The sequence below is a fragment of the Rhinoraja longicauda genome, chromosome 25, assembly GCF_053455715.1.
Source record: "Rhinoraja longicauda isolate Sanriku21f chromosome 25, sRhiLon1.1, whole genome shotgun sequence".
NCBI lineage: Eukaryota > Metazoa > Chordata > Chondrichthyes > Rajiformes > Arhynchobatidae > Rhinoraja > Rhinoraja longicauda.
This window is the reverse complement of record NC_135977.1, coordinates 16,380,416-16,408,279: the sequence shown is the minus strand read 5'-3', so window position 1 is coordinate 16,408,279 and position 27,864 is coordinate 16,380,416. Positions and strand designations below refer to the sequence as shown.

At 38.6% G+C, this 27,864-nt stretch overlaps 1 protein-coding gene across 4 annotated transcripts in view; it reads right to left on the bottom strand.

Moving 5' to 3' along the window:
- Positions 1–205: 205 nt before the first annotated feature.
- The window catches only part of LOC144605856 (protein-tyrosine sulfotransferase 2-like), a 47,662-nt gene continuing 20,003 nt past the window's right edge, over positions 206–27,864 (bottom strand). For 2 of the 4 annotated variants that reach the window (XM_078421467.1, XM_078421469.1), the window contains exons 2-7: positions 22,419–22,510; positions 15,813–16,759; positions 12,936–13,134; positions 11,594–11,644; positions 10,448–10,497; positions 206–5,286 (exon numbers count right to left, since the gene is read on the bottom strand). In XM_078421467.1, coding sequence (XP_078277593.1) covers positions 10,474–10,497; positions 11,594–11,644; positions 12,936–13,134; positions 15,813–16,672 — 1,134 coding nt within the window. In that variant the 5' untranslated portion in view covers positions 16,673–16,759; positions 22,419–22,510 and the 3' untranslated portion in view covers positions 206–5,286; positions 10,448–10,473. Of the gene's footprint in view, positions 5,287–10,447; positions 10,498–11,593; positions 11,645–12,935; positions 13,135–15,812; positions 16,760–19,768; positions 19,817–22,418; positions 22,511–27,864 lie in introns of all 4 variants that reach the window. The other 2 variants (XM_078421468.1, XM_078421471.1) reach the window with 2 other exon arrangements.

The window sequence follows — 27,864 nt, the reverse complement described above, 5'->3', positions numbered from 1 at the left end:
TGGGCCAAAGGGCCTGTTTCCGCGCTATAACTAAAAATCTAAATTTCCTTGAGAGTAGGTAATGATTTTTCTAAATTCAATTTTAATGATGTTTGTCTATATATTCTTTGCATGTGTGACACAGTTCACAGAAGCCTGTATTTCAATTGGTGAGGTTCAGCAAAGTTTTTGCAGCTTAAATATAATACAACCAAAGTTCAATTACTTGATGCTTAATAACAGACGTACACAATAACATTTCTAGACAAATCTCATTTATATAATCAGGATTAAAATCAAACATTCCAGATCAAGTAATGCAAGGATTAGATGGAGAACAATATCCTTCTAGTCTACCTGAACAATATCTCTCAGTATTAGCTTTAGAGGAGCACGTCATCTTTTGCCTCAGTGGCAATCCTCTGTTCGAAGCAGGAGTGACATTTGAAACCAATTCAGAAAAGGTTTGTACCACAGACTGTTTTCCACCAAGAATTGCCTCCAACTACCAAACAAATTTACTCCAGTGCTACACAAAAAAAAACTTTCATTCTGTCGCTGAACTGACTCAAGATCCTACAGATGAAAGGCCAGTGCACAACCATCAAAATGATGCAGTTACAAGTCTTTACAAGTAGGATGGACAAAGCAAAGGAGAAAGGAAAGCAAAAGGCAGGAGTTTCGTAAACATTTGAGACCAAGTCTGAACTAATAATTAGTAAACAGTTTAATTCAGTGATTGATGAAACAAGAAAATTATAGTTCTGAACAGGCAGTTTTTACTCAATTTGACTTTAAGTGACAAACAAGAAGGATGTTTTTGATTATATCTTCAATTGTAAGTTTAAACGACAAAATAGCTTTCAGTATTCAGCAAGTCAGAAGCTTGGAAAAGAACAAATTAACATTTTAAATTTAGGTTAACATTGTTTCTTTCCACAGATGCTTGCTGACCTGCTGAATATTTTCAGCATTTTGCTTTTATTTCAGGTCATAATTCTGCACTTTCTGATTTTTCAATATATTTCACTGACTTGCAAATACAAAACAAATGACAACTCTTTTGAAAGGATAACACACAGCAGGCTCATATCTAAAGGCTAGATCAAGTGGATTCAAGGATTCTCTATCTAAACAGACAGTAAATTAGTTTAAATGTGGACATCAGTTGGGAAAAATAACTATTCACAATAGAGGAAGGCAGACAGATCAAAAAATGGAACCACTGTTACTTTTAACTCACACTAATAATTTGGGACAATTTGAAGATATCAAACTAAGGGATATAACTAATACTAAGAAAGAGAATGACTTGTTACAATTTAGAACAATTCGAATATTGAAAAATCATTTGGAAGCTTTAAAAACTGGACTTGCAACTAATGTGAGGTGCAGCACTTTGATATATTAAATAGAAATATTACCCAGACCTCAGAAAATAAATAAAATGAATGCGGGGATAAGGAGTGGTTTCGTAGAGGACCAAACAGATGCAAGATTAAAAGTGAAATATCATTAACAAAACTAGGTCAGCAAAGGAATTAAAAACCATATAAAACACTGGGATTTATTTTTAGGGGTATAGAATTCAGTAGTAGTCAAGCTGCGTTTGAAACCTGGTCACGTATCATTTAAATAGGGAGTATAGTATTTGATCTTCATATTATTTAAAGCTGCACTTAAGTAAAATGCTAAATCAATTAATAATGCTGATATCTGAATTGGAAGATTACAGATACACGGATCAGAATTTTCTTTTGATAGAATGTTTCCCCATGTGGCAGAAACCAAAAACAGGATTGATAAATACTGTATAGTTATTATAAATCTAATAAGAGAATGAATACGCATTCATTTTCTCAAGAGTAACTGAACGTTTCAGAGGGGAAAAAAATAATAGCTCGGATGCTTTCAAAGAGTAAATTATATATTTTTTAAATAAAAAAAGTGGGCTTGTGATCTCAGCAATGATTGAAAAACGAGAATGGCAAAAATGGAAAAGCAAGAGAGTTTGAAAGGCAGAATTCTTTTGAGACTACAGCTGTCCCTAATAGTATATGCCTAATGCAAGGAATATAGTCAATAAGACAGGATGAGCTGAAAATACTGATAGACATGGACATATATTATAACTAACACAGAAATATGGATTGGAGCAAAAACTGTGTTTAACATTTCTGATGACAGTGTCTTCTGACATGATAGTGGGAGAATAACAATAGGAAAGTAGATAGCAATATTGGTTAAAGGAGGAATTACAGTTGCGAGGAAGGACAATACATCAGGAGACGATGTTTAAATTCTTAGGAGGTAGATGAATAAACCTGAGAGCATATTTTAGTCATGTGCAAATGACAAGGGCAGTTATTATTGGGGATTTCATTTCATATAAACAAATCAAAATGCTGTCAATTTAAAACAGATGAGGGCAGGTCATTCTTAAACTGCATTCAGGAGAACATCAGTCAGTTCAGTTTACCCTCATGTAATTCACCATTATAAAATTCACAACGAAATAAACTGATACACGGAGTAAGAATTCACCGTTGCAGAAGTCTTGTGAGAAATAAAATAACTAAACACAATGCGAAAGAAGCAACAAACTGACAATTTTTGTCAATGGTTCACCTCAGTAATGTGGGGTTGCTTAGAAGGGGATGCAATTCTAGCTTTAGGTTTTGAGAATGGAGCTGGGCTAATGGAAGGAGCATCAATGAGGGTGGCTTTTGTGCTCAGTGATCATATTTCCAAATCTGAGATTTGGAAAAGGACAATGATAAAGTAGGAATAAAGGGCATTAAATTGGATGAAGGCCAATTTCACTACACTAAAAATGATTCAGCAAAGGTCAACTAGAAGCAGCTACTGATTTACTGGGTAAAAGCTTACCCACAAAGAACAAGGCTGTCAAGGTGCACAGATGAAAGTGGCAAAAAAATTACATTTGTATCAGACACCGTGCACTTAGTTGAGTAGAAAGCCTTAAAAATACATAAAGAGCAACAGTGAAAGCTAGAAAAATAACACATAAAAAAAACAAGTAAAACCAAAAAATCCGAAAGGTGCTATACGTACATAAAACACAAAAGGATAACTGAGCAAAAAGAAGTGCATGAAGGTAGAGGATATGGAAAGGGTCTTGAATATTTTGAGACAGTCTTTAGAATAGAGAGGGATGATATCATTGTTGTAGTTCAGGCAAGCAGATGCAAAACTCTGAATGGGATAATTGTGGTAAAGCCAAATTAAAAGATCGAGCATTTGGGAGAATGGTCAAATTGTCAGGTCCAGATAACAGCTTGTGTTTTGATTTAAGAGAAGCAATAGAAGAAATTTCAGAGGCACCAAACTAAATTTTTAAATCTTACTCTGCAACAAAAGATAGAGGACATAATTAACATTTAAAATAAGGGATAAGCGGAATAATTAGTGGCTAGATAACTTCAGTGATAGGCAAAGTCTGCAAATTACAATTTAATTGTTACTTCTAGCAAAACTTTTCCAAGATACAGCAACAAACCACTGCTGAACATTCTTGATCTTCCAGAAATCAATACATTTCAATGATAATCTGAGGTGAATGGGATTAAAGACAACAATCGAAAGGTGGAATTATATAACAGTCTGAATTTCTCAGATATACTTCAAAGTGCTTATTGACTTAAAATAAACATTCTATTCTCGGGACAATGTTGACATCAATTTATTCACAGCATTATCTATTTTGTACAGTGAATGTCTAATGAGGAAAAATTAGGAAACTAAAACCAAAGCATGTAGAAAAATGTTCTTTGCAAGATAACTTTTAATCTTGCTCCACGAAGCCCAAATTGTATGAGACATAATGACTGAAGATTTGTACAAAATTATTTCTGAGAATAATGCATCAAGATCTATTGTATCCTCTGTCACATGGAACTTCTAAAATTATACTGGGTCTTGGTGAGATCACATCAGGACTAGTGTGTGCAGTTTTTGCCTCCTATTGGAGAAAGGACAAACTTACCATACAAGGAATGCAGCAGAGGTTCACCAGACTGATTCCCAAGGCAGGATCCTCATACAAAAAGAGATTGGGTCAACCAAGCATGTATTCATACTAAACAAGAAGAATTAAATCAACAAAAATCTGGCAGGGCCTCACAGGCAGGATTCAGGCAAGATGTTTTCTGGTGAGGGGAGTCTAGGACTGGCATCACTGCCTCAAGATACAGGGGTAAGACATTGAGGGTCAAGATGATGAGAAATGTCTTCAATCAGAAAATAGTGCACGTGTGGAATCATCCATAGAAGAGATTTAAGAATGAGATTTATAGATACAAAGGACACCAAGGTGTATCGTAACAGCAGGAATTTGGATATTGAGACAGAAGGTTAGCCATGATCATACTGAATACGGAAGTAGCTGACTCAAAGGGCCAAAATGGCCAGCCTACTCTTTTCCAGTTTCTTCATTGATAACATTAAGAAAACCGACTTCTAGCAATGTTATTGCTTAATCGTTCAAGGTAAACCTTATCTGTTTGCTGCCATAACTTGAATTTCAGTGCATGCATGCAAGACCCATTCAGCTCAGATTCTTATCAAGATTTATCAATTTAAGAGCTCTTGGCAACATTATTAGGAATTTCAGGTGGGGCAGCATACCCTGCATAGCAGTCAAAAATCATTTAAAAAAAGGGAAAGAACATAAACAGAAGATTCTTATTGGGGCATGCTTCTAAACGTAAAACACTATTTTTACCTTTTGCTTGAATATTTTTCTGACAGTGAATATCTTCTAGGTAAGCTACAGGTTTTAATATGGTAGAACAGTAATATTTCATCAATTACAGTGTGTGGTATCCATTATTAAACACAATTGGCTATGAGGGCAGACACATTATGAAAAACCTTAAGGATTATACATTCGTGATTGTCATAGTGGTGATTGGAAATAATACAGCAGCTTAGAGCACTGCTCAAGGCATTATATTCAATAAATGCACACAGGAGAGAACATGACAAAGTAGACAAAAAACTATCACTTGGAGACATATGATATAACATTACTCTCAAGCCAAAAATACACAGAAAATCATTGGACTGATGACTTCACCTTGAAACCATAACGTAAGATTAACTTTGGGGAAGAAAGTATCATTAAAGTAACTTCCTTCACGGAATGTAAGGATTCAGTTACGATTGTCACAAGTTTACAGTGTCCATCAAGCACACCACAACATGAATGTATCAGCAGATTTTGTTGATTCCAATCAAAAGGTTTTCAGTAATTTTCTGTTTTGTCTGCCAAATAATCTGGTGTCCCTGAAAAAGAAAATTTTATATTAAATGAACAAACCTCAAAATACTGAACATTTTTGTTCTTTCCTCAGTGTTTAAAATTCGATAGGTCAGTTTCCACTGCCATAGGCATTACTTATTAAGAACCAAAAGGAGTTACGTGGATGATGTGCACAAGCTCCAGAGCAGGAAAACATCAGGGGCAGGAAGCCAGGGTTGTTCAATGGGCAGCCATGGAGACCATAACTTTGAATTAAATTTTGTCCAAAGCCAGATAGGTATTCCGACCAGCCAGTGGTCAGGTTTAAAGCTCTGGCTATGCAATCATGTAATGAGTGCACAGAGGTCAATAAAGGGGCAAGACCCTCTAACTAAAGTCTCCGTATGATTTACAAAATTAACATGTTCCTGGAAAGGGTTTTTGTTAAATAATATTCCGCACATCAATAAGACTGGGCAAAAAGCAATTTTGGCACAATATATTCCTATTCAGGAAGAATAGTGCGTTATTTGTTGCAGGAAAAAATAGCTTTGTAAATTAAATACAGATATTTGAATAAGTCCATTGACTTAGTGAAAATTCATAAATTAAAGAGCAATAGTTAATGCAATACACTTAATGTAACAGGCTTTATGACATCATAACAGATATTATCAACTCATTTAAAGATAAACCACAATACTTTTCTCCAGGTTTCCACTTCATCCGATTGAAAGTATAGGATTACATTGGGCATAGTGGAAAAGTTAATGGGCCTAATACAGTAAATTGTTAATTTCATTTTTCAGGCCCTCACCCATTAATACAAGGTCAGAACCACATGTTCATAAGGTCTGATGAAAGATCATTGACCTGAAATTTTTAACTCTGTTTCTCTTTCCACAGATACTATCTGACCCAAATATCTTGTTTCTGTAGAATTTTTAGGACTGTCAAGAACCACTTTCATCATTTTTGTCCAAGAGGTAATAATGGGTCAGAATGTGTTTACCTCCTTTTTGTGCTCAGTATATTTTGGAAAAAATATAACTTATCTAGCAACTTTTCATCTATGTTACTTACATTTGTTCTGAACAGGTCAGCTAAATGCATGGGCAGTTGTGGAATATGCGGAATAAATGAATTGGCTACACACACTAAACTATTCTGGCTGAAGATAATTGCAAATGATCTGGCTGTTTCTAATTACATTAGCAACTTCAGACGGTTTGCTATGTACACAGCAATCCACCAGCTCACTGATTCAAATAACTCATTAGCTTCCTCACAAAAGGCTAGAATACAAAAACACTTGAATTATCACCCAATGCAGTATTCCCATTTGCACTGAATTTCAGGGAGTTTAGGCACACAGATTATAATGCTTCCCATCAAGAACCAAAGTTTTCATTAGGAATTTACTTGGGACCTCAAGCCAACGGAACGATGCAAGATCTCAATAGGCTCTTTGTTTCAGATAGACCACAACAGTAAGGTGACTAGCAGGGATCAAGAGCTTTTGCCTCCTGTCAGGAGCCCAAGCACAGATCCAGAACACTGAACTAATGAGAGCCACTCAACAAGGGTTCTGACTGACTAACCATGGCATCCTGAAATAGTGGCTCTATTGTGTGAAGTTTGAGAGGAGTATTTTACTACTGTCACAATGAGTGCTCATAACTATGTGTTACATGATCCATAACTTTGGAATACAAAGGGAATTTGCCACTGAGCCTCTCCAAAGGGAAAGAAATGGACAATGAGCAGGGTTGAAAGCTGTCAGGCAGAAAATGAATGAAAAACAATCTTTTGAAACAACCTTCCCCTTCTCTAGTACACTCAAACTACATTGCTGGAGTTGCTTTGTTGAACGACTAAAAATTTTGAAACTAACACCAATATTCGTACCTCATCCTTCATTTGACAATTGATTTTTAAATTATATATGCACCCATAAATTGCAGGTGAAACAACGATCCAATTGCCAAGGTCGATCACTCTCTAGAGGAAACAGGTTTCTCGGCTCCATTCACAGGACCGCAGTACACAACATTGTTTTATTCCTGCATATATCTTTTGCAAGTCTCTATTAGGGTACTGTAATCAGTATTCGTCTCTGGATATGAATGCTTGGGAAATGAATCTGAAAAGAGTCAAGTTCCCAGCTTTAAACATTTTGGTTATCTCGATGGGCTCCAGGTTGAGCCCGTAACGTTAGCAAGGGAAAAACTAATATGAATTTGGCTTCTGATAAAGCGGTCGGCTGCAAACAGGACTGGTTGACAGGTTGATGGGAGGGTGGATATGTCACCATCATCATGTGTCTTTAGAGAGCTGAGCTTCTATATTTTTATTGCCCAGAAGAGGAACATAATGCAAATGTTGTCTGTTGGAGACGCTAATTCTTTAGGGAACGGGGATTCCCCTCTCCCATCATAGACGAGGCCCTCACTCGTAATTCCTCGGTACCCCACAGCTCCACTCTTGCTCCCCCTTCCCCTAGTCGCAAAAGACACAGTCCCCCTAGTCCTCACGTTCCACCCCATCAGCCATCGCATACACCACATAATCCTCTGAAATTGCCACCACCATCAACGGGATCCCACTATTAGCCACATTTTCCCATCTCCAACCCTTTCCGCCTTCCGCAGAGACCGTTCCCTCTGCAACTCCCTGGTTAACTCATCCCTTCCCACCTAAACCACCCCATCCTCAGGTACGCAGAAGATGCAACACCCTTTCCTATACCTCCTCCCTTGACTCTGTCCAGGGACCCCGACAGTCCTTTCAGGTTAGGCAGAGGTTCACTTGCACCTCCTCCAACCTCATCTACTGTATCCGTTGTTCAAGATGTGGACTCTTATACATCGGCGAGACCAAACGTAGACTGGGCAATCGTTTCGATGAATATCTTTGCTCACCCCGCCTGCACCAACCTGATCTCCTGGTTGCCGGATTCTTTAATTCTCCTTCCCATTCCTGCACAGACATTTCTGTCCTAGGTCTCCTCCATTGTCAGAGTGAGGCTAAATGCAAATTCGAGGAACAGCATCTCATTTTTCGCTTGGGCAGCTTACAGCCCAGTGGTATATTGATTTCTCTCACTTCAGGTAACCCCAGCATTTCCCTCTCTACCTCTCCCCCACACAAGTCGCACTAGCTTCTCATTATCACCCTACAAACAGCTAACAATGGCCTGTTTCCTTTATCATCGTTACTTTTTTGCATATCTTTTATTCATTGCTCTATATCACTCCACATCGTCTATATCTATCGTTTCATTTATCACTAACCAGTCTGAAGAAGGGTCTCAACTGGAAACGTCACCCATCCCTTTTCTCCAGAGATGCTGCCTGTCCCGCTGAGTTACTCCAGCTTTTTGTGTCTATCTTCAGTTTAATGCAGCATCTGCAGATCCTTCCTACACACTCAAAACCCTGATTTGCCTTCCCCTTCTGACTCTGTAAATCAGAGTAGATATTAGACCCAGATGCCAACAATCCGAATTCACACAGACATCATCAGAGATGCCAAATTCACACAGACACCATCAGAGATGCTACTAGAGGCCCTGAAACCAAGTGGAACCCCTGCTCAAAGAACTGAACACAGTCTGTACTTAGTATGTGTATAGAGTTCCTCAATAAGAACAGGAGATGGAGTGATAAGAAAGTACTGGTAATTAGAGAAGGAATGCCAATGCTGTGGTTATACGTAGCAAAGAACAATTAGGAAAACAATAGAAGATTATTTTCGTGATCAGGGCAAACACAGGAATATTAGGGTTATTTCATTTTTCTTTAATAAGTACAGAAAATACTGGAAATACTCAGGTCAGGCAGCATTCTGCATGAGGGAGTTCATGTTGCGAGTCAAAAAATCCTTCATCGGAACAGAGAAACCAAATTAGGTTTAAGTCGCAAAAAGGTTGGGAAAAGATAGATAAGACAAAAAAAATATCTCTAATCAGGTGAGGCAAGGGTTGTCAAAGTACAAGTTATTTATATTTTCTGGTCGATAGGTGAATAAGGACAGTTGAAGAGAGGGAATACGAAGAAAGGAATGTCAAAATTGGGGAGGGGTGGTTTGGGTGGGAAGGGATGAGTGAACCAAGGTTGCAGAGGGAGCAGACTCTGAAGAAGGTGAAAAGGGGTGAAGATGGGAAAATGTGACTGGTGGTGGGATAACGTTGCAGGTGACAGAAATGTCATAGTTGGATGCAGAGGCTGGTGGAGAATCCTGTCCTTATTCCTAGGGCGAAGGAGAGAGAGGGCAGAACCTTAAAACAGAGTAGATGTGAATGAGGGATCCGTCAATGACAGCAGGGGGGAAACAATGTTTAGTAAAGAAAGACATTTTGGATTTTGGCTGCAGATGAGGTGGAGACAGAGGAATTGAGAGTTGGGGATAATGTCTTTGTAAGAGGAAGTGTAGTCTAGATAACTGTGGGAGTCGATAGGTTTGTAGTTTACTGGAATTTAGAAGGATGAGAGGGGATCTTATTGAAACATAAGATTATTAAGGGATTAGACACGCTAGAGGCAGGAAGCATGTTCCCAATGTTGGGGGAGTCCAGAACCAGGGGCCACAGTTTAAGAATAAGGGGTAGGCCATTTAGAACGGAGATGAGGCAAAACGTTTTCATTCAGAGAGTTGTAAATCTGTGGAATTCTCTGCCTCAGAAGGCAGTGGAGGCCAATTCTCTGAATGCTTTCAAGAGTTAGATAGAGCTCTTAATGATAGCGGAGTCAGGGGGTATGGGGAGAGGGCAGGAATGGGGTACTGATTGTGGATGATCACATTGAATGGCGGTGCTGGCTCAAAGGGCCGAATGGCCTACTCCTGCACCTATTGTCTATTATATGTCAGTCAATAGTCTATCCCTTGTGATGGAGACAGAGAGATGAAGAAAGGGAAGAGAGGTGTCAGGGAGATAGTCCAGGTGAATTTGAGGGCAGGGAGAAAGTTATTGGTAAATTTAATGAATCAACAAGTTCTGCATGGGTGCAGGAAGCAGCCTCAATGCAGCAGAAAAATAGTTGGGGGATGGTACCAGTGTACAAGGACTATTCTTAACCACCATTAACTTCCACCCATGGTTGCCCTGGGATCCAATAATACATGTAGAGTAGGCATGCCAAAGATTACAGGTGGAGTAACCCTTCTGCTGTATTCTAAATACTAATGGGTGTAAAGTGTACGCACCTGTCTTCACTGCATTGTTACTAAAATCAAGTAATCGAAGCATTCTTTACCTGTAAAAGAAGAATCATAGATTTAAATGATACACAGCCTTTTTTCAGCTATAAAATGAACACCAACTCTTGTGTTATTTTCTGTGTGCTGTACACATGGATACATAGTTCCTACAAGAGAGACAAGGGATATGAGGAGGAGGAAAGTTGATGTTAAGACTGGAAAGCCATGATCTTATTAAAAGGTGGAGCCGACTGGCCTAGTCCTGTTCTTGTACACTCCAGATTGGGCGAGGATGGCAGACTTTTTTCTGAGGAACAATGGTGAACCAAATGGATTTTTATAACAATCCAGTGGCTTCATAGTTCATATTTCAATAATTCCAGATTATAGTAACTGAATTTAAATGTCTTGAATAACACAAATGGAATTATGTGGCTGCTGGCCCAGTTTTATTAATTACCTCTATCATATTCCAAATAAAAATATTTGTGTTTTTGAAAGTTAATGGAAAATAATGTGTTTTAACAAGTACTGAGGATAAGATTTAAAATGTGCTTGCCCCATTCTAAATTGTTAACTCCCCCCGTCTTATAATCCCAACACATCTGGATTCTTCCAATTCTAGGTCCTTGCACATCTTTGATTTCATTCATCTCACCATGAGTGATATGTGACCTGTTATGAAATATCTTGTTTGCGCTCAGTGCTACACCTACACAGTAAGGATTTTTAAAAGAAAAGATGGGATAGACATTTGAGGATTAAGGGGCTTAGAAAGAGAATCCAGCTGAACAGATGCAGTCTTGGCCTGAATCCTGGACATCCTACATTCTTAGATGGTGGGGTTGGGACATTGTAAATGGTCTTTATGAAAGCCAATGACTGGTGAACAAGCGAATATTTTTCTGGTGAAAGGAAACATTAAATCCTTGGCCACTCGAGAGATTAATTTAGCCCATACTAATTATGCAACAAAACCCGAGAGACACCCATGTAAACGTTCAACTTGTTTTAAAACTGGTCACAAAATATTAGAAATGTTTAGAAGTGAGTGAAAATGGCTACTGGTTTCAATAACTAGTATCTATTTTAGACCTGTACCCACCTAGTTTTTTCAAAACTGACTAAAATTACAAAACACTGTTGACCTACCACAGATGGTCCTTTCAAATTGGCAGGAGTTTTAAAATCACCCTCCAAAACCTGTGGAAAAAATGAACAAAAGTTCTATTAGTATTATAATTAAATTCCAGGATGGTCAAATCTACTATCACTTACGATTTAATTCTTACATGAAACTTATCAGTAATATTCAGAGGTGGACACAAGGGATTTGAAACTACATTTGTTGAAAATAGCACTTTCAGTTTTAGTTTCATGTGAGTGGACAACGGACTCAGAAGCTTTATTTCAGTGGATGGCGTGACGGGGAAAATGTATCATTCACCATTTTAAAGTGGAATCACAAAGTGCACATACAAGTGAAGGACCTAAAATAGGTTTGCGTTCCCTTGTTGTGCAAGATGCACTTTTGTGACTTTGGCTTATTTTGAGCCAAAAAATCCAAACATGTTCCTTTCTGCATGTTGTTATTTGTCCATCCACCACCTGAAAACATTTTTTTCCCTTTCATACAACAGGAACCCCAATTTATACTGAAAATACATTTCTTAATCTGTATTCTTCCTTATTTCTGACTGGAAGCAGTCAGCAACATTGTTTAAATTAATTACCCACACTGAGAGATACCTCTGAGCTACAAACTAGCACCAGAGTCATATCCTTACCAATTTCCTCTAATGTTCACTGCAGGAGCCCCAGAATGGTGCTACCAACTCAGCCATTGAACAAGAACAATGTTCTGAGGGAGAGAAACTTGCAATAACCACAAACATTCAAATTATTACTTCTGGCACGCAGAAAGTGTTCATGGAATAACCTCTCTCATTATCTGTCAAACTTGGAAAAACCCCACAAATGCACCTCGGAGAACAAAATGTTCTTTAGGTAGCTGATGATGTTCTAATGTATTATTTCAGTGTGATAAGGCACTGACCACTATCCACCTCATTTGAAATTCATTAGATTTTTGGCCATACAAAATTAAGTTGCAGTTTGGTGGATGGGATACAAATTAACCTCATTGCTCTTGGGAAGAAAGTGGGAAATAGGCAAGCATATTTAGACTAAATAGATTAATCCTTGCTGGGAAGTATGGATGTCATAGAGAATGGTTTGGAGCTTGGCTCAGATAACGCCCAGCTGCAAATTCCTATGAAGAATTGTTGTTTGAGCACACCTGTAGAATCAAACCCACTATGAAAGAGGTGGAGTCAAGAGCCCACCAAAAAGAGAACCAAATTGAAAGCCTAAGACCATTAGCAATTTGCACACAGCAATCAACAGAAATAACAGTCGATCAAGTAGCACCTCACCTGCAAAACAAAAAACGTGAAAGATACAAGTATTTTGAGTAAAATATTTTTGAACATACCCTTTTGGTGTTATTAATAACTAGTGCATCAGGTTTTCCATAATTTGGTGGATTGGCATTGGGATCATAGCCTAGTTTGGCCAACATAGGTGCTATCCTTGCCATATCCTCAACCGCACCATCAGGAATGTGTCCCACCCACTTGGCCAAAGCCTCAAGATTAACTGGCTTGATAACTTGGTCGGTGGATCTCTCTATTCTGCAAGAGGAAAAAAAAAGTTTTTAAAATGTTGAGTTTATGATTAGATCTGCCAAATATTACTATTAGTTAGCACCTCAAAATTGGAAGATTTGAATATAGGAATATTCTAAGCTAAAGTTGTTTTCCAAAGCTTCTTAAAAAGACCGCTGAAGATGTCATGTGGTTCCCAGAATCTCAAGCTGCTCATTATTATTTCATTTTGATCTACTGTATCCTACTTGCTCTCAGTAGAATTACTTTTCCACATCCGACTGGTCAGAGCTATGTTATATAGATATCCTGGAATGCAAATTATAGGTGGAAGTCATTAGCAATTGGCAATTAAAAAAAAAAAGATTTGGTAGTGATGGTTAAATAATCGATCTTTAACCAGTTCTTTAAAATTTATTCAAAAGAAACATCTTGAAATATTTTCTTTCATATGGGCTGCAAAACAGTCAGCAAAAGCTAATGGTTGAACTTGGATATTTATGGATGTGTCACTGTTATTAGTTCATATATAATGCATTGCAAAGCAAAGATTTCTCCTCTTCAACATGGAACAGAGCAAGTTCAAAAATAAATGTCAGGTTTAATTAATTGCATGAGAGTTCAAGATTTCCAAAATACAAAAAGTGATTGTTAATCATCTTCATTACTCTAAATATTACTGCTTAATAATAAGTAAATACTTCATTGAAATGGATCAAAATACTGCTGGGACACTAAGCAACATTTAAGACGTTTTTGCTATACTAAACACAATGAACTGTTCATTCTCAAACAGCCCCAACACCAGTAACCAAACACCAGTTGAACAAAAACTCTATTCAAACAGGAGACGACTTATTTTCTGTTTTGATTTGAGAGGCAGAGGACTGTTGATTTTCGATCTACAACACAAATATAATTATGGAACCGTGGGGTTGATAGGAAACCACATTTAATGTTCAGCATGTTAACAGAAATTAAAATCAGTTTTCCAAAAGGAATGGACAATCTCTAACACCCGTTCGACAGCCAGACAGCAAGTTAAGTATCTGCCCCATGTTATGGATAGTAGACACAAAATGCTGGAGTAACTCAGCAGGAAAGGCAGCATCTCTGGAGAGAAGCAACGGGTGACTTTTCGGGTCAAGACCCTTCATCAGACTGATCCATGTTATGGCAATATGGATTGTGGATATGTACATGGTTTATTTCCTAAAGTATATAATTGCAATGGGGGAATGCAAAGAAGGTTCATCGGATTGATTCCTGGAATGACAAGTTTGCTGTACGAGGAGAGATTATGCAGAATGGACCTGTACTGAGTTTAGAGGAAAAAAAGTTTGTCATTGACATATGTAAAAGTCTTGTAAGGCTTGACCATGTAGGTGTACGGATGACATTTCCTCTGGATGAAAAGTGTCCAGAAACAGGGTTTATAATCTTATGGATTTTGTCATTCAGTACTGAGATGATATATTTCTATACCGAAGGTAACCGTAGAGGTTTAGTCACTTGGTATATCCAAGACAGTAGATCAAAAATTTTTTAGTTCTTGAGATTCAATGGATATGAGAATTATGTAGTAACGTGGTAATCCACCATTATCTTACTGAATTGTGGAATTGCCATGAGAATACAAATGACAAACTACTGTATTTCTTATATTTACTTTTAACACACTACTTGAAACCTACTTCTTTGATAACCCTGTTGTCATCTATCGTAACTTGCATCAAACACTATTCACCCATCACCCATGTGCTTGCTGAGCAACAGTATTTCCCCTGGTTAGCATGCAACAATAGCTTTTCACTGTAACTCAATACACGTCACAATAAACTAAACTCAAACTCAACTCCATTAATCCCATTTAAAAAGAACAATTTCCCATATTCCCATCAACATTCCTCCTACATCTTTAGGATGTGGGAGGGAATCAGAAAGAACCCATATAGTCACAGAGAGAACCGGAAAAATTTGCGCCGTCAGTACCAGAGGTCAGGATTGGAGGGATATAGAGCATATCCAGGCAGATAAGATTAATTGATCTTGGCATCATGTTTGGCACAGACATTGTGGGGTGAAGAGCCTGTTCCTGAGCTCTACTTTCCCATGTTCTATGTCTACGTCATTGGCACACACTGTGTGGCATCTGTTTTCTGAACCCTCAATCAATGTTAATTTATCCAACATTGGTGACCCTCCCTTCAATTGCCCACACCCAGGCACTCAAAATGTAATCACCTATATTAATTAATATTTCCCAATAATTTTTCATTGGTTGCCTTTTAAACATGTGGGACACACTAATATATTTCCACAGAATTTAATTGTACAAATTTAACTTCTCAGCACCATGTTCCTTTGCTCTAATTAAAATATACATCGAGAATAAATACTGCCATTCATAAAAAAGCTAACAAATTGAATTCTGTCACATGTTAGCTCTAAACTAGAGTGGACAGGTAGCAGTGGAGATACTACGATCAGCCATGGTACCAGTGCACTGGGAAAAGTTAGCAATGTTCTTGCAGTAAAATGTAGTGATCTACTGGCAACTGATGTCAGTGGACATTGCATGACCCAGCTGCAATGTTCACCATTCAAATAAAGCTTCCTGGTACTGGTCGTGCACCTGAAGGATAGCATACCCACACAAAGTCCTCAAGAAAGGGGAAAACAAACAAAACAAAATACAAACACACTTTGAAAGTGAGACACCTCCTGCTTTTCCTATTAAGTCTTCATGATGCAGAACAGCATCACTCCATGGAATATCCAAAAATGTCATGATATTCTCCATAGTCTTTTTAGGGTGCAATACCAACTGTTCATAATAAACTGAGAGACACCTGGAAGGTCCCACCTCCATACATTGGCTGTACATAATTTCGATAGCCTTGTTCCATTTGATTATGCAATCTCTGTAGCTGCTGAGGTCAAATCCTGCAATTGTCACTTTTCTTGTAATCATTGAGTGCACAGACGCTCGACCATCTCGGATCATTAGGATAAATTTAGATTTTGAAAACAATCTGGACAGATAAATTAAAGACTTTAAGGTGAAAGGATCTTTATTGCATAAGTATTTTGCAGGTTCACCATGCTTTGCAATTACTTCCAATATAAATGCTTGCAGTGCTGAGTCGAGGACCTGGTCCGTCACTCCTGCTTCATTCAAGCGCATCTTTTCACGCTCTGATTTAGACCACACCTGACGCATGGCCAGCACACGTGGGATGATCCGTGTTTCTTCGCCACAGCGGATATCTGGATGTGCATCCATCATGGCTCGCATTAATGTTGTCCCACTTCGTGGGACTCCACCTATGAAGATTAGGGGCATGTTTTTACTGTAGCGGTATTCAATGTGGTTTGAATTAAACATGACAAATTCTTCCCTTTCAGGTTTCATTATGCTGTGTGTTCGTCTGCCATGAAACCATCCTCCATTCTCATTTAGTATTTGCTGACATTCCCACATGTGGTGGCCCAGGTGAAAGACCATCATTGCAGCAATAGCACAGCAGATGAGCAGAACAATCCTTCTCATGCTGAGACGCATATTTGATCATTTAACTGTTCCGCCAGGCACCGTTTTCAGCTTCCACATATACTTCTGCTCATTTCAACAAGGGCTTTTGTTGCAACTCTAAAAGGAGAAAAAAAACATAAAACAAAAAGCATTAACAACCTCTTACGCCTTCAGCAATGCTGACAGACATATTTCCCCTTTTATAGTTATTGAGGCTGTATCATTCGCACAAGGTGCACTTTAGAGAGTGTGGAATCAGAAGAGCCCTCATGCCTGAAAAATCAAGGGACATCAAAGACTAAAATTGAATGTTGTACCTAAATGCATGCAGTTAAACAACTTACATAAGAATGTTTTTTGTAATTTTAGTAGACCTCTGATTAACTAATTTAAAAAAGCAGCAGGATGCAAGTTATTACTTGGTAGTTTAAAAGAGTGAATTAAAAATTCTCAGAATTTGTGAACAATTCCCGTAAGGAAAACATTACTATGGCTATCCATACATTTTAATATTATTGAAAAATCAATTTATATCAAAAGTGGACAAAACAGAAGCCATGAAACAGTTTCATTGTAATATAACAAAAGTGAAGAGATAGGCGAGGAAATCACAGGCAGAGATAAAGCACTGCCTCTTGGAATACTGCATCTGATCTACAATCTACACCTGTCCCAACATTTACCAGGCTATACTGCTGAGATTTAATTCCCTAACACTGCTCTTGAATCTGTAATTTAACAATTGGATACAAGTTAATACAAGAATTATCGAAGGGTTTTCGTGTTCCTCGGAAGTCAGTTAATTTCTGAAAAAATGACTGACGTGCAATCACACCATTAATTTAAACCTTTTTAAAGGGCATGAAAATAAGTAAATCAATTTATTTTTAAAAGGGCACACAGAAAGTTCATTCAGATGCACTCACGAAGAATATGCAATTCATTCACATGATTTTAAAATCAATGCATTAGACACATATTATACACCATATTGATAAACTTAGTCAAACAAAAGGGTTCAGTTGGTCAATATGCTCCAATACTTGCAAATAAACATTGGACTAACATTTATACATGTATTTCAACAGTTCCTGTTGAATAATTTTCAGGTCCTTAAATTACTTCAGAGCATTCCCTATTCCAGATCAGATGCACTGATGTGTTTTGATTCACCATTAGTTAAAAGCATAATTTAGTTGAATCACTTAGTTCTAAATGTGAATCAATGTGAACCAAAACACATCAGAAGGTTATTCTTCACAACTTGAAATTAGTTCAAAGCTGAATGTTTCCCTGGTCTCCTGGACACTTTACACATTACAATCAAGTCTTTCAATTTAATGATAGTGACGTTGCTTAGGTCTGCTGTTAAGAAATATAATTTTATAAGCAATAAAGCAGAGCATGCTCAATAACATGAATACACAAGTATCCTTTGATAGCAGGCTGAGATTGGCAACCCAGTGGTATAAACACTTTATAGCCTCCAGTATATAGAAACATAATATCAGTCATTATTTAGCACCTTTTAACCACACAGGAAAAATTGGGGTGAAATAAATTATAGTCTGCAACAAATAAATGTTAAGTTCATGATCTTTTTGCACAAAAAGATCAACATTAATGATACTCTACAAGTTAAAAGGTGGTGCAAACAAGAATACATGTCATTTCAAAGAGAAATGGATGCTATGATATTAAATTGCATACACTTGCAAAAGGTTGAGGCGTTGATGGCTTTCCTCAATCTTCAATCTTTGAGACTATTTGAATAATACCCAGTGTATATTTCAGTGCCATTTTGTCTAATCCAATTGTATCTGTTAAGCCGGGTAATAAGGGCAGGTGAAAGTCCAATAAAACAGCTTGTTTTCCAGAAGATAGCATCACTGTCCTTTGTGTACATCATGATGGTGCAAGTCTCTATTACAAAATGGACATACTGTCAAAAGACACCTCCAGTCAATTCTGTTCAAGCCTACTGACATTCTTTTGTTTTTATTTGGGGCAGTGGTGGGGTGAAGTGAAACAAAGACATTGTTGTTTCTTGCTTCAAGCTTCTCTCCTTTTGATGGATCACACACTATTAGCCGTGATTAAAAATATATAGTTTGCAAACTGAATACTGTTCTTGAAGTACATTCTTTAAGTGGTTGCCCTTTCCCCTGACTCTCAGTCTAAAGAAGGATCTGAACTCGAAACGTCACCTATTCCTTTTCTCCAGAGATGCTGTCTGACCCGCTGGGTTACTCCAGCTTTTTGTGTCTATCTACTGTTCTTGAAGTGCCAAGAATAAAACACCGTACAGCTCAGGAACAATCCCGACAGCCCACCATATCTGCACAGACCAAGGTATCAATTTAAATTAATCCCACCTGCCTGCAGAGACTATATCCCTCAATTTCCTGCCTATTCGGGTGTATGTCTAAATAATGCTAAAACATTGCTGTCGCATCTGCTGTTAGGCACTGTAAAAATCTTGCCTCGCAAATCTAATTTAAAATGTATCCCTTTTCTCCTTAAACCTATGCTTCTGAGCATTTGACATTTCTGCCCTGGGAAAAATACTATCAATCTACCCAATCTACTGTATGTCTATCATATTTTTGCAGATTTCTATCAGGTCGGCCTGCAGTCTCCAATGCTCCAAATAAAATAATCCAAATCTGTTCAACCTTTCCATATAGCTCATACAGTTCAATCCAGGCAACATCCTGGTGAATCTCTTCTGCACCCTATCCAATGCTTCCTCATCCTTCATATGGTGTTGTCAACCAGAACTGCACACAATATTCCAAATTTAGCCAAACCAAAGTTTTAATCAGCTGCATAAACCATTATGCCCTTGATTGTACATGTGTGTATACATGCACACGGTATGTGTGCACATGTTCGCAAGCACATGCGAACGTATGTCTGTGTATGTGTACGCCAAAGGGGAGGCATGATTGAAATGTTGAATCTCTCCAACCAATACACACGCGTCTCCACAAACACCAAAATGTAATGACCAGAAGACCCATTTTCCTCATGCTTATTGAGGGATATATATATATATGGACCAGCAGTGTGGGTACAACCTTGATCTTATTCAAAGAAGAATCTAAGGAAAACTGGTACACAAACCTCACGTCAGTTCTGCAGAGGAGAGAATGATGTTCACAGTTGAGTAGCCTTGATCGAGTCAAAGACAGAAATGAAAATAAATTTATTGGAGATTTGGACACTGGTATACATGTTAACCTGCACTTCACATCCTAAAGCTTTTCATAATATGTAAGCTGCAGCTTCCACTTCTTACTTTTCCTTAGTCCCATTAGCATAACTAACATGTACTCTTTCTCTGATAGCCATGAATTGCATCCTATCAGAAAGAGATGCAAGAGCCAGAAGCAAATAAAGGTCAAGTCACACTACTTGATTTGATACTTCCAGCCATTTGCTCAAGATACTGACAGAGCAGTCTACAAACACCAGGTTAACAAGAGGTACACAAAATCTTCTCAAGTTTGCAGGAATGGGGTTAGGAGGGAGAGATAGATCAGCCATGATTGAATGGCAGAGTAGACTTGATGGGCCAAATGGCCTAATTCTGCTCCTATCAGTTATGCTCTTCTCACCAAGCTCTTCCAGCATATATCTCGCTTTTTTGTTTGAGATTCCTGCATCTGTGATCCCTTTAGCCTTCAAAGGCTGGAATATGATTGATGCTTTCATTCAATGTGTTCAAAACCATTTTGCAATCCACATGCCAAGATTTCAGAAAAGATTAGATATGTTGTGTCAAAATACCAAGGCTGAACAAGTGATAAAAAGGTAATCTTTCCGAAAAGCACCAACTATAACAAAGAATTGCGATAATCAAGGATTAATGACAAAATATTAAGCTCAAACTACTAATTTCTATTTACCAATCTTTTCTTACATATGTTAGCACAGTAAATAATTAACAATAAACATATTTTTTTGCCTGGTGACTCATCATGCAGATATCACCTTCATAGTGCGCAAGTGAATTATTATTATCTTTACTTTACTTGCTTGGTTAAAGTATTAACTGGCTAATAGGAGAAAGGCACATGGTTAGAGTTGCAGTGAAGGAAGATGGGGGGAATAAGAGAGTTGCATGCGTATACTATTTGCAGTTTGTAAAGAGATTATGGGATGAGAGAAGCAGCATTCAATGAAAACACACCATTACCGACAAAGTTGCCAGTTCTACATCATTGCACAAACTGAGTTGCAGTTTATGGACAATTTTCTTCATTCATTGAAAAAGCATGGGCATGTTGGGTAATGGAAGAGTGCATAACCAAGCATGCCCTGCCTATTTCTTGCAGGCGATGCCCGTTTGCTTGTAAGAGGCAGGTTTTAAGGAATATTGTACGACACAGTTCAATTGCTGGTCATTGTATGCAAGCTGTACATATAGGTGGATAGGCATGGGGTTATAATTTTGCACATGGGTGCTGCAGGACTATAAATGTTAGGGCCCCAATCCTATTGGCAGTAATCACCGTTTAGTAAATGAGGATGTAATGCATTGAGCAATACGAGATTGGCGATACATGGCATTTAAGATGTATTCATTGACTTTCACCATTATTGCAAGAACAATAAACCAGGCAGGGGTAACACTCGCTTCTTACTTCTGCTGTTTCAGTGTGTGCTCAGAGGGCCTCCAGCTTCATGCTGGTGGAGAATATTTCTCTTCATTAGCTTGTTGATTGAAATCTCTAGTAAACCATTTTAATCTCTGACAGCAAGTTACAATGAGCCTGAATTATTCCAGCAGGTGGCTAAAGGAACAAAAAGCACATTCCTTTAGAGAGGACCATGTCAGGAAAAATGGGTAGAGTTTAGATTAAATTAGTGCTATTCACAAACAAAGTTTTGGCCCATAATGATGCTTACATTCAATAGCGATGGTTAGTCAAAACTGGTTGCTGAAATCATGATTGAGCAAGTACTGCAAATTTCAAGCATGACCAGCATCGTGTGCAGGATTTGTGCCCTTTATGTGGAGGCTATTTCCATACCTTGGGTATGCAAGCAAAGAATTTCACTGTGACTTTTCACATGTGAAAATAAAGCATTCAATCAATCGATTGTCATAATCTTAGCACACATTTCCTGTGTTACCCAAATGAACTCCACTACTGCTAGCCATTCTAGTTAGTTATGCTTTATACTGGATTCATTTTATTTGTTTAGACTAAGGATGTGTGCTGATATACATTGGCTAATAATAAGCATTTCTTTAAAAGGCTGCCCATAACGACAATACTACCCATACTTGGGAACTCTATATGGAATAACTGGAATGGCAACTTGGTCAGCAGTGAGAAGTTGGGCTGAGGTACCTGCTTCCATGAATAGCTCTATGATAGAATGATAACGGCTGAATAATTCCACTATTAACCAAAGATGGTATGTGTCCTATGCAAGACTATTCTTTCTTTCATTTTTCAAGTGAAATTACACTACCTTTATCATAAAAATTTAGCATGTTTTTGTTTGTTATATCTGTTTCCTTTGCTCAGACCTTTTAGAAAATAACCAGTCGAACTTTGGTGTTCGAACACTCATCTGTTGCTTTAGGCCAGCTCACTGACTAACGAAGTGTTGATAATAGACGCTGCGTTTTTTTAAATCACCTTCACGAGAAGGCAGATGGAACCATTGGCGTATTGGTCAAATATCTGGAATAATATTTGAATCCACAACCTTGAGCAGCCTTCAAACAAATAATTACATTTACAATTTCATTTCATACCTTACAGATGCAGTATTTGTGCCATCCTATTTTGTGTTGTAAAATGATCATTTTGGTTTCTCACACTCCTTTCCCATCTAAAGGTGTGAAACCTGGAGAGAAAAACAAACACAACATATATAACTAAAAAGAGCCAGCTGGAAAGCGGTGTTGAGAACTTGTTTTATGATTTCAAAGCTGGAATAAGCATTTCTTTTGCCACCACGCATAACTTACTCAATTGCAAATATTACTCCGCTGTTCAAGAAGGGAGCGAGGCAGAAGAGTAAAAATTATAGGCCGGTTAGCCGGAACTCACTGGTTGGTAAGATTTTAGAGTCCTTTATAAAAGGCGAGGTTTCTGAGTGTTTCGAAGCACACTATAAAATAGGCTGAGGTCAACAGGCTGAGGTGAAAGGGAGAACGTGCCTGATGAACCTGTTGGAATTCTTTGAGGAAGTAAATAGCAGGATAGACAAAGAAGAGTCAGTGGATGTGATTTACCAGAATTTCCAGAAGGCCTTTGAGAAGATGCTGCACATGAGGCTGCTAAAGAAGATGAGAGCCCATGGTATCAGAGGGAAGATGCTAATGTGGATAGCAGGTTGACTGGATAGCAGAAGGCAAAAAGTGGCAATAAAAGATACTTTTTCTGGTTGGCTGCCAGTGACTAGTGGTGTTCCGTCTGTGCTGGGCTGCTATTCTTCACGGTGTATGTAAATGATTTGCATGAGGGAATTGAAGGCTTGTGGCCTTTGCAGATGATACGAAGATAGGTGGAGGGGCAGGTTGTGTAGTAGAGAAATCAGGACTCTGCAGAAGGCCTACCATCACCCTGCTAGTAACTGCCACAAAATTCCTAAAAATCAATTCTTGATAATGGAAGATGGAATGACAGAAATCTTGGAGATCAGAGTCTCGGGAGATCAGAAAATAGGATTGTATGAGATAAGTACTATTTTTATATCCCAGAGAGTAGAGCCTTGGTGAAATAGAAATTTATGATTCTCTAAACTTTCCATTTTCACCTCACATCTTGTTATAAATGCTATCTATATTTCATCAAGTTAATTTTTATATTATGCATGAAGGATGGTGAGAGACAATATAGATGCACATTTAAAAAAAACTATCAATTCCAATTAAAATCCAATGATAGATTACTTGCAAGACAGACTTGCAAAATGTAAAATGTAAAATGTCTTCACTGTAAAATGTCTATCTTTTTGCTTTGTCAAATGGAGCAAAGAAAAATAGTTCTGCAAAATTATCAACAGACAAGCAGTGTTATGATGAAGCTGTAAGAGAATAATGTAAATCAAAAATCAAATACAAAACCTTGATCTACTCAAGACACAAAGAAGTAACCTCATTTTTATTGAAGGGTTTTGAATTTTGTGAAAGTAATCCACAATAAACTGTTCCAAATAAAATTATAACAAAATAAAAATGTTAATGATTAAATGTTTTAAAAAATGATTGGGAAGATGCAGTCTTGCTCTGCAATCCTGTACATTGAGTTCTCTTCAAGGTCAAAAACACATCTGTTGCCCTTAATACACTCTTTAATCTTACCACTGTTTGTAGTGTAGCAACTACATATTTAATCAAAAAAAAGGTTGCATCTCCCACAGCAATGCTAACAACTAAAAAGAAATACAATTTCTTTGTAACATTTGTTTTCAAAAGGATATTCTTAGGGGTCCATTTCAACTGGAAAATTAAAAAAATTATATGCTGTCTTCAGCAGCACTAGGTGTGCTTTCCAACAGCAAGTGTGTCAATGGAATTATGATTAGGAATAGAAATATCAAAAGAGGGTGAAGTGGAATTTACAGTATAGTGCATTCCGAGGTACACATCCAGATAGAGAGAGGTTTTTAGAAACATAGAAAATAGGTGCAGGAGTAGACCATTCGGCCCTTCGAGCCTGCACCGCCATTCATTATGATCATGGCTGATCATCCAGCTCAGGGCTGTGATCAGAGAAAGGCACTTGCATACTCATACAATTTCACCCATAATAACTTGAATTTATTCAGGAATTACAACATGGATGAATGTCTCCTTTTGCATGCGGGTTCAGTAAACTATTTCTGTACACTTGCTAATCGGGATGTGGTTAGGTATGGCAATACTAAACTGGACTGTTTGTAAGGCAAGAAGTTGTTGGAAACACGCCAAACATCTTTAGTTTTCTGAGGTGGTGGTGTGCATTAGCTTCAATGAGACAGGTCAATTTGCTTTTCTTAGGGATTGAAATGATGGAGGTTTTCTTCAAGTAGACGAGGACAGTAGACCATTGAATTGAGTTCATTCAGGTTCTCATGAAAGGTTATGAACCCGAAATGCTAACTGTGCTTCTCTCGCCACAGAAGCTGCCTGACACATTTTCAACATTTTAGCATTATTTCAAGAATTTCTAAGTCCCATTTTGAAGACTGAAGCATGAGACAAAACCCACATTCTAGATGCCCTAGATAATTTAATCTCAACAACATTTCTAGAAGAGAGAGAATCAGAGTTGGACAGCAGAGAAATGGGCCCTTTGGTCCCACCTCTCCATATTTGGCCCACAGCACTTCTCACTGCATAAATAAGCTCTTCTTCAGATGATGGGATCTTTACCATATACCTCTCTGGGTTCCTTTTCTATTAAAAATAGATACTTCATTCCATACAACTGAAGGTACTTGAAGCAAGTATACTTCAACAATACATCATTAGCGGTAGAGTTGCTGCCTTACAGCGAATGCAGCACCGGAGACTCAGGTTCAATCCTGACTATGGGCGCCGTCTGTACGGAGTTTGTACGTTCTCCCCGTGACCTGCGTGGGTTTTCTCCGAGATCTTCGGTTTCCTCCCACACTCCAAAGACGTACAGGTATGTAGGTTAATTGACTGGGTAAATGTAAAAATTGTCCCTAGTGTGTGTAGGATAGTGTTAGTGTGCGGGGATCGCTGGGCAGTGCGGACTCGGTGGGCCGAAGGGCCTGTTTCCGCGCTGTATCTCTAAAAAAAAAAGAACTCCCAAAAAGGCACACATATCCTTTCTTTCCAGGCTGTCATGAATCCTGCTAACTATTAGTATTTAAGTTGACCAACTAATTTATCTTCCAGATGTTAATCTTGCTCTAAAATACCCAAAGGATTTAAAATCCCATGCTTATACTACAAGCATAAACACAATTTTTACTGCTTAAAATCTATTCACGTGTGAAGCAAATCCCAATATTAATGAAGCAATGAGAAATTTTCAAAATACTGATATAATTTTATATGGTACTGGAACAGGGTGGACCCGTTGGGCCCAAAGCTCTCCTGCAGTAGTGTAGCACCATCTACCGCCCCCCCCCCCTCTCCATCCCCACTCAACCCCCCTTGTCCCCACACCCCCCTCCACTCTTAGGGGCTCCACGGCACTCCCCCCCCCCCCCCTCCCCCTCAGGATCTTGGAAATCCTCGAGACTGTCGCCTCATTCAGCGGCAGCTCGACGGCCCAGTAGCGGCAGCTCGACAGCCCAGCAGCACCAGCGGCAGCTCAACGGCCCAGCAGCACCAGCGGCAGCTCGACGGCCCAGCAGCAGTAGCGGGTGGACAGGGAGAAGGCAGTGTGCTTGGTCCCATTCTCCTGCTGCGATCGGCAGGGAGCAGCAGGGACGGCCATCTTGTTGGACCCTGCCACAGCCTCTGCGGCGCGCTGCAGCATGGGAGGGTCAGGCGCGTGGCACACCGGGACGGTCGCCGGTCCTCCGGGGGGGGGGGATGCAGGGATGCATTTATTAAAGTTTATAAGGTAAATTGTTTTAAAAAAGTAACAAAAGTGGGTTTATTCACACCGCAGGGGAATGGTGAGTAGGATGGGCCTAAAATTGTGGTGCTATTGTGTACCGTTTTGGCTGTGTAGAGATTATGGTACACACATAAACACAAACAAACTGATAGCGTTTTAGTAGATAGATAGATATAGATACTGCACACTGGCAGTCTGGCACAAGTGGCAAATTTGACGGGAAACTTCCATAGGTGGGTAAATGTCCTACAACCAAACAATGGAATTTGAGTTACAGAAAGCTCAGGTATGACAAGAATAGATTTTCTTTCTGTTAGTGAACAAATGGAAACGAATCATTAGTCGTCTTCTCAAATTACCAGTCCAGTATTGAATCACTGTGCGACAATTTCATTAAACAGTGTCAATTAAGGAAGAATAAAAATACACACTTGATTGCAAAGGATGAAGGTAACTTAATGCTTGAGGATGCATGAACCTTCCAGAAAAAGGTACACAGTGCCAAAGTTTCCATCATATTCTATGTAGCAGCATGTTGGCCAGATGAACAAAGACCTGCCCTTCGAGATCATGAAGCAGTGTCAGACTGTTTTCTCCCTTAAACCTATCCTCCTTTCAGCAAATCATGGCCAACCTGATACATCAGTATCACTTGCCATAGCCCTCAAATTCCTTAATATTTAAAAAAAGTTTTGAATGTGCTTAATGACTGAGCCTTCACAGCTGTCAGTGAAATCCAAAGATTCATTACCCCATAAGAAATTTATTCTCATCTCTGCCCAGAATGGCTGACCATTTATTCTGAGTTGTAAACCCTAATCCTAGAGATCCCAAACATTGGAAGCATTATTCATGCATAGGATCTGTCAAACCCACCCGCCCCAAAAAAATAATACACGATGAGATCACTTTATATTATTATTATTATCTATCTATCTATCTATCTATATAATACTAAAACTCTGCGGTCCAACATTCCGTATGTATGTATGTATATGTGTATGTACGGAAGATTACTTACAAACCCTACTCCTCCTAGACGGTACACCAAAGCGCTACGATTTTTGTACCGCCGTATTCACCATTAACCTGGGCAACTATTGTAAGTACTTTCGTTCAAATTGAAGCTACCTTTTTAAAGCTAGAGAGATATTAAAGTTTAAATTTTTCATTTCTAACCCTTTTCTTCAAGGGGCTACATTTGTTTCCAAAAGTTTCCAGAAAAGGATTTAGTTTTCAGCAAGGATTTAGTTTTCAGCTTGTGACGGCTACATTGTTTCGAAAAGCTTCCAAGAAGTCTTTTTTGTTATTGCAAGTCAAGTCAAGTCAAGTCAGTTTTATTTGTATAGCACATTTAAAAACAACCCACGTTGACCAAAGTACTGCACATCTGATTAGGAAAAAACAAACAAACATCTGATTAGGGAAAAAAAAAAAGAATGAAGGCTATAGTGGTCACTTGACATACACAGATCAGGAGGACGGGCCCAACGGGCACACTTGGAGAGTAAGAGTGGGGCTGGGGGAGGAGAGAATGGGGGGTGTGGGGACGGGCCCAACGGGCCCTCTTTTCCGGGCCCAACGGGCACACTTGGAGAGTAAGAGTGGGGCTGGGGGAGTGAGAATGGGGGGTGTGGGGACGGGCCCAACGGGCCCTCTTTTCTAGTATAATAC